The sequence below is a fragment of the Chiloscyllium plagiosum genome, chromosome 36 (assembly GCF_004010195.1).
Source record: "Chiloscyllium plagiosum isolate BGI_BamShark_2017 chromosome 36, ASM401019v2, whole genome shotgun sequence".
NCBI classification, from domain to species: Eukaryota; Metazoa; Chordata; class Chondrichthyes; order Orectolobiformes; family Hemiscylliidae; genus Chiloscyllium; species Chiloscyllium plagiosum.
In genome coordinates, this window is record NC_057745.1 from 34,365,089 (window position 1) to 34,375,462 (window position 10,374).

The 10,374-nt window shown below is 41.2% G+C and overlaps 1 protein-coding gene across 1 annotated transcript in view; it reads right to left on the minus strand.

The window, feature by feature from the left end:
- Nucleotides 1-10,374, minus strand: part of adamts17 (ADAM metallopeptidase with thrombospondin type 1 motif, 17) — a 655,987-nt gene that overhangs the window by 114,519 nt on the left and 531,094 nt on the right. The window contains exon 18 of the mRNA XM_043677648.1: nucleotides 4,611-4,770. Within this exon, the coding sequence (XP_043533583.1) occupies nucleotides 4,611-4,770 (160 nt within the window). The remainder of the gene's footprint in view (nucleotides 1-4,610; nucleotides 4,771-10,374) is intronic.

Genomic DNA, 10,374 nt, shown 5'->3' on the forward strand with positions numbered 1-10,374 from the left:
CAGTTCGGCCTAACGAATGAGGTGTCGGTGGAAGGGTACTGTTGGGGACGTCTGGAGAGGAAAAAACGGAGGGCTTGGAGGCCCTGGTCATGGCGGATGGAGGTGTAGAGGGATTGGATATCCATGGTGAAGATGAGGCGTTGGGGGCCAGGGAAACGGAAGTCTTGGAGGAGGTGGAGGGCGTGGGTGGTGTCTCGAACGTATGTGGGGAGTTCCTGGACTAGGGGGGTAGGACAGTGTCGAGTTACCTGCTGCTCGTCGGATGTTGCCTGAATTGCTGTGCTCTTCCAGCACCACTGATCCAGAATCTGGTTTCCAGCATCTGCAGTCATTGTTTTTACCTGTTTGTTAAAGAAGCCCAGCCTTACATTGGTATATTTAACACAACTGTGGCCCTCCAGTTGGCTGCGCTAGCAGTTGCTATGGGCCACAGAACAACAATGAAATATTGTAAAAATCAAAGGATTTACATGCAAGTTGGTAACTATTCTATGGCATTTACATTGCCTGTGATTTTCTTATTATTGATTCCCACGGAGATGTTTTTCTGGTGCGTGTCTACACCACATGGGACTCCTTTATTTATTTAATTGATATATCTTAATGGCTAGCTGCTTTTGCACATTGCAAGCTCTCTTATATTTCAGTCACATCTGTCTTTAAATTAAGTGTCATTTATATTAATTAAAACATTTGTAACTAACACCAAGACATTTTTGCTCAGAATGTTATTTAATTTTGTTTCCCTTCTCTTTTCCATTCTCCAACAGTCCATCTTCAATTGCAAGTACAAACCTTACATTAAGTGAACTAATTGGAAATTTTTGGCTATTTGTAAGTTCTTTTATACAAGGCCCACAGTTCAAAACAATTCTGAACTGCATTCAGCCTTTGTGTTTGTACTGAGTCAATGAAAGAGCTACCCAATTAGTTCAATCACCTTGCTTTTAACTCCAGCAAATATTCATCTCATGATTTCTTGCAAGTTGTTATGGAACCTGAAGATTCCAGGATTAAGCCTGACGGTACGGATATCAGCAATACTGCACAGGACACACACAAACAGACCAGGGTGTGTACACATGTTAAGACTGCAGCCATGAAAAAGCCACATCTGGTTTAAATCTAAAATTTCACAAATTCTGACCAACATCAAAGCAAACTCCAACAAATTATTAATTCCAAAGTATTTATCAGTGGTATTTAAAGGAAAATTTGGCTTGAAGGATCATTTCTGGGACCAGGGAGTGGCTGTCCCTGTGCTATTGTTAATCACTCTAGGCCCAGGTAATTGTCTCATGTTCAGGGTTAAAAGCCTTGGCAAATAGCAGAATTGGTGAATATTTGATGGTAATGGCAGAAGAGCTAGAATTCTGAAGGACAGCAGCTGTTTAGGCATAGAGAATTGTAAAGGATTTTCGTTTTCTTTAAGTACATGTAAGGAAGATAATGAGAAACCACCTTGTGTAATCTCTTCCTTAGTAATATTGCTCATTAGTCATTGAAGTTAAAAATGGCAGGCTCCTGTAAGCAATTGAATTGGATACTGCAGACCTCGAGGCATGGAGAAATGAGCAGGGGATATATCCTTCGACAAATCATCACTACATTTCAAGAAAAATATTTCTGTATAAAAAAAAAGGAAAAAATATAAAATGGAAACAAAACACAACCAGGGGAGAATATGTTTCTGCTGAAGAGAGCAGCTGCAAACTTGAAATGTAGAGTAAAATGCACTACATTTTCACATATCTGATTGCAAAGCTTACATTGTCATGTGGCATTGCCATTTCACATTACTGTACGTCTAGTAGCCTAGCAGCTCTTGGACCTGAGTACACAGCCTTGAGTGTTCATTTCCCAAAGATGAAGTGGACACCATATTCCCAGTGGAATATAGTGACATTCCCAGAAATATCAGGGCCACGCTGGCTAACCTCACTGCACTCCACAAAAAGCCAAAATATTCTGTTTTATGGTAATTGGGTGATAGAAAGAAGGCCCTAAATATGCAATATTAGATTCCAATTATCAACTCTGCAATTACCAATTCTAATTGTGTTGGTTAAAGTCCTACGTGGGCACTTAAAGCAGGATATTCAGACCCCATTAAGGTTGAAAATGAAATCAGACTATCGCTGACAATACCAGCACTGGCTACATTTGCAGGTGATGGGGGGAGGTGTAAGGTTGGTTCTGGAAAGATCACCTGTCCAAATAAAAGAAGCAACCAAATCCACCCACTAGAATGCTGTTAAGAGCAGTTAAAAGGAGGCCAACTTGGATTTTTTATTTGGTCTCTAGTCTCTGCATATGACTGGCTGGAGTGGGGCTCATTTTCACTGCCTGAAGAGAGTGATGACCAAGTTTCATTTCTATTTTTCTATTAAATATTTTTAAGTGTTGCTGAGAACCAATATAGAGTCAGAGCGTTATAGAGTCCGACAGCATGGATAAAGGCCCTTCAGCCCAAATTGGTCCATGCCAACCAAAATGTCCATCCATGCTAATCCCATTTCCAGATTGAAGTCACTTATTAATTACTTACACTTTACTGTAGCCTGATGTTCTTCTCATGTTGAAAGGCATGTGTGGCTGCATCAAGCTGTGCGTGGATCCCTGGTACACAAACACCAAGTGTCACTATGTACTGAGGTTCTACCTGTCCCTGGTGTTGCGAAGGATAGACCTGGCCTTGCTGCCATAGAACCCTCCAAGTAGTTGGACTGTTCCATATCACAACAGTGACTACACTCAAATGTATTTCATGGCCGAAAAGCATTTTGGAAGGTCTTGAGGTTGGGAAAGCTGCTTGAGAAACATCTTCCACTTTTACCTGTCCTGCTCAGAGAGCCATATGCCCAATCTTATTGGATTACAGCATCTTTATTTTTGGAGCAAATGTCACAAACACAATTGTATTCATCAATTTGGCTTGCATGGTGACATGGGCTTTTTAATGGTCATATATATTTAATATTTCTAACCATTCCCCACTGTCACTGATTAGACTCATTTATGCTAACAATTTCAATCCATTGCTCCCTTTTAGCATTGACAAATAATTGATACATTTAAGGAGTGGAATTTATTCAATTTCTGCTTAGAGTTGGTGAGTATGTTGGACTGTCATTATGAAATCACTAGATCAGGCTCTTAAAGTACACAATGGCATGGAATGGACCTGCGACATTGTGGTACATGCTCCCAAATGATTGTCACCAGTACAATTTTGAGAAATTTGCTCTTTTCAAATTTGTTTTGTTGACAAAACCATTTTTGCAAGCTGTTATCATGTTAGGACAAATTTCTATTAATTCATCAAAAATCTGCCCTTTTCCAGTGACAGACATATAGGGCAGAGCCAGGCTCTGAATGATACAGGCCATGGCAAAATATTTGGGAGAATTGTCAAAAGTCAAGTGAGGCCTTTCTCAATGTTGGGGTCAACAAGTCACATTTTCTAACACGGTTCCGTATGAGATTCTCACTGCTGAGCAGCAAAGGACCTATCAACAGAAATTATCGCTTATTAGCACCTTCATTGTTACTTAATCTCATTCATATGCATTCTCCTACTCTACCACCCACCACATAGAATTCTCAACCTGAAAGTCAGAGCAGGTACCTAATGACTCAAACTCAATGGTTGCTCCTCTGAAGCTGTACTGGCACCAACATTTGAGGGCAATCTCCATGGACAGGAGACACATGCACCCCTACACTCACCAGCTGCCATTGTCCACCCTTGTTAAGCTTCAGCTCAGCCAAAATGTTACTGCCTGTATTGGGGCCAGTTAGCTCAATTGGGTGAATGGCTAGTTTGCAATACAGAGCCATGCCAACAGCAGGAGGTCAATTCTTGCACTGGATGAGGCTGCTGTCAAGGACTTTCCTTCTTCACCTCTCCCCTTGCCTGAGATGGGTTACCCAGAACCAAATCCAGTATGGCCTCACCTCTTGTTGGCCTGTCTACATATTGTGTCAGGAAACTCTCCTGCACACAATATGTTGTCCTGCTGTCAAGGACTTTCCTTCTTCACCTCTCCCCTTGCCTGAGATGGGTGACCCTCACGTTAAACCACCATCAGAGATCTCTCCCTAATGAAAGTGTGGTCCTTTAAGACTATGGCAACTTTACCTTTACCTATCCTATTGTGCAAAAGTCTCATTAACCCATCAATCCTGTCCTTGGCCACCTACCTGAGTTCCAGATTCTCAAATAACTCATATTTAAAATCCTTATCCACATTTTCAAATCTTCCTGTAGCTTCCTCATCCCAAACCTTGTGTTTCTCTTCTGTGACTCCTTTCACGCCAGACTAATGGTCCATAACTGTTTACATGCCATCTTCTGGAATTCTCTCCCCATGTTGAATGTTACTTCTTAGTCAAGTCATAGCTTCTCCTTTGACTCAGTCTCCTATTCTTTTCCCAAAACCCTTTGAAATAATTGCAACCACATTTCTACGGTAAAGATGTTGGATCAAGGCAGACTGCTTTACTTGTGAAGCAAAGTTAACAATGCAATAGGAATACAGTAGGAGGGTGGGAGTTCCTCTTTGTTTGTTCATGGCAAACATCAAATGGAATCTATCTGCTGACAGTACCTCCTCCACAGTGTACACTGCAGTCCCCCCAGCCAGTGTTTGTCCACAGGTAAAGAGGTTCCAGCTGTTTTTGCACCTCGCTGCTGCTTTCAATGGAGTTGTTCACCGAGATTGTGTATTCATAGTGGATAACATAGCTTTGGTCATGAAATAGCAGCACCTATTTTATGAAACAAAAGTCAGTAAGAAAATAAATTCCAGCGGCCTCTTAACTTCCTATGAATTTCCATTGTTAATTTGAAAATTGTAATCATCAGAACATTGTCAATACATTGGGTTTGAATTACAGCAAAACTCTCACAATCACTAAGTCTGACATTTTTACACTAATGATTAATTAGTAGTAACTTATACTGCTAGGGATTAGAATCATCATAAAACATGGAATGAGAGTTAACAGACTCAACTAAACATAATATTTAGCAACAATCATGACTTCTCAGAGAATGAAACAGTCCACTTCCATATCCAGCAAGAGCTGGACAGTATCCAGGTTTCAGATGATAAGTGGCAAGTAACATTTGTGCCTCAAGTCAGGCAATGACCATCTCCAATAACAGACATTCTAACCACTGTCCCTTAACATCAAATAGCATTACCATCACTGGGGATTATTTACCATTGATCAGAAGTTGAAGTGGGCTACCATATAAATGCAATGGCTATAACAGCAGGTCAAAAAGCAAGAATTCTGTGGTGAGTAATTCATTGCCTGTCTCCCCAAAGTCTGTTCACAATTTATAGTGCACAAGCAAAGAGTGTGAGGGAACACTGTCCACTTGGAGATAATGAGGTCTGCAGATGCTGGAGATCAGAGTTGAGAATGTGTTGCTGGAAAAGCACAGCAGGTCAGGCAGCATCCAAGGAGCAGGAGAATTGATGAAGGGCTCTGGCCCAAAACATCAATTTTCCTGCTCCTTGGATGCTGCCTGACCTGCTGTGCTTTTCCAGCAACACACTCTCAACACTCTCCACTTGCCTTCACTACCCTGAAGAATCTTAACACCATCCAGCAGAAAACAGGCCACTTGACTGGCACCGTATCCATCACCTTCAATATTCACTCTCTTTACTATTGACAAATACACTGCAGTACCTCACCAAGTTTCATTCAGCAACATGTTCCAAAACTCACGATCTCTACTAACTAGAAAGACAAGGGCAGCAGAATCATGGGAACAGCACCTCCACCGAGAACCCCGTACAACATCCTAATTTGGAACTATATTAAAGAGCCTTCAATGTCACTGGGTCAAAATCCTGAAACTGCCTTCTTAATAGCACTGTGGTGTCCCTACATCATGAAGACTGAAGAAGTTCAAGAAGACCTGCATTCTGGGTAATCCAAGATGGAGGATGGGAAAAATTTCTGGCTGTAACAGCTGCTTCTTTATTGAGGCATGTTAGGTGCTGGAGGTGATTTCCTTGAATTCCAGGAGCAGCAATTACCGTTTTATATGCTGTGGCATTGTTTTGGAACTTTGGGAAAAAAAAGTCAAAACAACAGCAGTTTTAAACGGGAGAGGAACAGACAAAGAAAGCACATGGTGAGGGCAGTGCAGGAGAGAGAGAGAAAGAAACTGACACAGCAGTGTACCTGCACAGTTACTGCCTTTGCTGTTTGAATTCATGCATCGCTGGACATCGGAGTGCGTCTGGGAAAATTAACAAACAGTGAAATTCACAACTGATCTTGGAGTAACTGTTTGGATGAAGTTCACAGCACAGAATCAGATAAGTTAATTATTGTTTTAAGTGTGGCCTACAGAAAGTTTGCAGTAGTGAGTAGAGTGGGTTCTTTCTTAATTATATGTTTTTTGTGATATGTCTCTTGATTACAGGAGTTGGGAGGACATGTTGCGGCTGTACAGGACATTGATTAAGCCACTGTTGGAACATTGCTTGCAATTCTGGTCCCCTTCCTATCAGAAAGATGTTATGAAACTTGAAGTGGTTCAGAAAAGATTTACTAGGATATTGCCAGGGTGGAGGCTGAACAAGCTGGGGCTTTTTTCCCTGGAGCGTCGGAGGCTGAGGGGTGACCTTATAGAGGTTTACAAAATTATGAGGGGCATGGATAGGAAAAATAGACAAAGTCTTTTCCCTGGAGTCGGGGAGTCCAGAACTAGAGGGCATAGGCTTAGGGTGAGAGGGGAAAAATATAAAGGAGACCTAAGGGGTAACCTTTTCACACAGAGGGTGGTACGTGTATGGAATGAGCTGCCAGAGGAACAAATGCAACATTTAAAAGGCATCTGGATGGGATATGATTAGGAAGAGTTTGGAGGGATATGGGCTGGATGCTGGCAGGTGGGAATAGATTGGTTTGGGATATCTGGTCAGCATGGATGGGTTGGACTGAAGGGTCGGTTTCCAGGCTGTACATCTCTATGACTCTATGACTAGGACAGTTCAACACCACCGTATCAAGATAATTAGGGATGAGCAAAAAGTGTTGATTTGGTCAAGTGACTACACTTTATGACTGAATTGAGAAATTTACAAGCTGACAAAGAATATGAGTCTAGGTAATTGGGTATACTAAATGCAGTTATTGAGAAAATGACTTTCTAAATGTATTGCTATCAATCTAATGCCAACAAACTCTTCATCAGAAATTAAAAACAGCCAAGTATTTTTCGATAGTGAGTTTTAAGGAAACAAGGTCAGATTTTCCCTAAGTTGTGAAAACTCTTGACGTTTTTGAAAATTATGGATGGGGCTCAGATTCAGATTCCATTTTCACCTGTAAAGGACAGGGTGTGCAGCATAGCTTAAAAATGTGTTGCTGGAAAAGTGCAGCAGGTCAGGCAGCATCAAAGGAACAGGAGAATCGACGTTTCGGGCATAAGCCCTTCTTCAGTGACTGGGACAATACATCCATCTCAGGACAGGCTAAACAATGACATGCACAGGAATTCCTAGAGGCCTGGCATTCAAACCAGAACTTCATTAACAAACATATCAATTTGGACCCTATTTACCAATCTCTCAGAAACCAAACCGGAAATTATATCACCCACCACAACAGACCAAGACAAATAAATAGCAAGTGGGACAGAACTCCAATGCTTCACCGGAGGCTCACTGATGATATTACCTAGCATGGTGAGAAAACGCCTGAGAACAGCTCAGTGATCAAATTTACATCCTTACCCTCAACTTTCTTAGCATCTCATTCTCAGGTTGGGGCATCACAGGCAAAGCTGTATCACCAAATCTGTTTGCCCTTGAGAAGATGGTGAGCACTGTCATGATCCAATGCAGTTTGTGTTCAGTAAACTAAAACTCACAACAGTGAAAATAACACCATGATTTTCTATCTTAAAAATGATGTTCTTAAAATAAGTGATTGAAGGTCACCATCTGCTGGTCTTTTAGACCCAAAGGTTTAAATTTGGATATCATGTTTGAAACTAAATGTCAGAGATTCATGGATAGAGTATGTTATCAGGTGTGGGGTGTTAAGATATAATTATTTATCCTGCTTGGTCAAAGACTCAACCTTTGTAAAAATTCAATGAAACGTACGCAGTGACATTTTAGCTTGTTATCAGTAAATTTAAATGGAGCAAAATTGTCCTTCTCATTTCAAAACCAAATGATTTCCTCCAGGCTAGATTTTCCTGTCCATTCATAGTTAAAAGGTAGTAAATACAATCCACAACCTTATAGCAGTCTACACATCAAAACTCTGAATTGTTGAATAAAGTATGTTATAAAGCCTTGAAAATCACAGTACACGAACAGACTGGAAATGATAAACAGCTCTATCAAAATTTAGAAGCATCAAGTCTGCATATGGCACTGTTTGGAAAATGATTTGCAATAAAATTTTCAATTATTCAGTTTCGACCAAGTATCGCCTCGTGCCAATTTGACATAAAATGCAGCACAGCTGATACAGACACATGCTCAGGATTTGTGTGGAAATCTGGAACTCTCCTTCCCAACTGGCTCGGAGTCATCTGAAGGGTCCAAGACACAGAACACTAGAGTTTTTTGTTACGTGAGGGTATTAAACATTCTGCAGCAAAGACAGGCAAAGAGAGTTGAGGCAGAAATTTCACATAATCTAATGTAATGGGGACAGAAGCCTTGAGGGTGTCCTCTTATTGCAGTGTACTTAATACACTTAAGAAATCATTAAAGTCCCATCACTCTAAGGTCACTTGTGACAATGCGTAAAATGGACTAGGGTGTTGTGTTAGTCTACAGACCTGTTATTGAAAGTAAGTCTCCTTTTGTGGTAGTAAAGGTGGAAGTGGCACAATGATGGTGTAACAGGGGCAGTGAGCTAGAGGCCCAGGCTAAAGTCCAAAGGATAGGGTTCAAACCTTTAAATGGCAGCTGGTGAATTTTGAATTCAATGAATAAACCTGGAATTATTAAGCGATGCTCAGTGATGGTTATTATGAAACAAATTTTGATTGCCATTCAAACTCTAATAAACTAGTAAGGTGGGACCCAGGGAGATATTGAGGAAAGAGATCAATTGGGATGTTGGGAAAAGGAGCAAATCAAACAGTCAGGGCAGGCTGAAACAAAGCAGAGAACAAGGTAGGACTGATAAATTAAACTGTATTTACTTCAATACAAGAGGCCTAACAGGGAAGGCAGATGAAACCAGGGCATAGTTAGGAACATGGGACTGGGATATCATAGCAATTACAGAAACATGGCTCAGGGATGGGCAGAACTGGCAGCTTAATGTTCCAGGATACGAATACTACAGGAAGGATAGAAAGGGAGGCAAGGGGGTGGGGGGGGAGTGGCATTTTTGATAAGAGATAGCATTACAACTGTACTGAGGGAGAATATTCCTGGAAATACATCCAGACAAGTTATTTGGGTGGAACTGAGAAATAAGAAAGGGATGATCACCTTATTGGGATTGTATTATAGATCCCCTAATAGTCAGAGGGAAATTGAGAAACAAATTTGTAAGTAAATCTCAATAATTTATAAGAATAATGGGGTGGTTATGGTGGGGGGACTTAACTTTCCAAACATAGACAAGGACTGCCATAGTGTTAGGGTGTAGACAGAGAGGAATTTGTTAAGTGTGTACAAGAGAGAGGTTTACAAACCCCTTACAGAGGTTTACAAAATCATGAGGGGCAGAGATAGGATTTCTGGGGGCGGTACGTGAATGAAATGAGCTGCCAAAGGAAGTGGTGGAGGCTGATACAATTGCAACATTTAAAAGGCATTTGGATGGGTATATGAATAGGAAGGGTTTGGAGGGATATGGGCCGGGTGCTAGCAGGTGGGACGAGATTGGTTTGGGATATCTGGTCGGCATGGATGGCTTGGACCGAAGAGATTATTTCCATTCTGTGCATCTCTATGACTCTATGACTGTAGCTTTCAAAAGTTGATTAGAGGCGGATGTTTACAGGTAAAGGGACAGCTTGAAAATGGGAAGCCCTCAAAAATGAGATAACCAGAGTCCAGAGACAGTATGTTCCTGTTAGGGTGAAATGCAAGGCTGGTAGGTGTGGGGAATGCTGCATGACGAGAGAAATTGAGGTTTTGGTTGAGAAAAAGAAGGAAGCATATGTCAGGTATAGACAGCAGAGATCCAGCGAATCCTTCGAAGAGTATAAAGGCAGTAGGAGTATACTTCAAAGGGAAATCAGGAGGGCAAAAAGGGGACATGAGATAGCTTTGGCAAATAGGGTTAAGGAGAATCCAAAGGGATTTTTTAGATTAGATTACATTACAATGTGGAAACAGGCCCTTCGGCCCAACAAGTCCACAC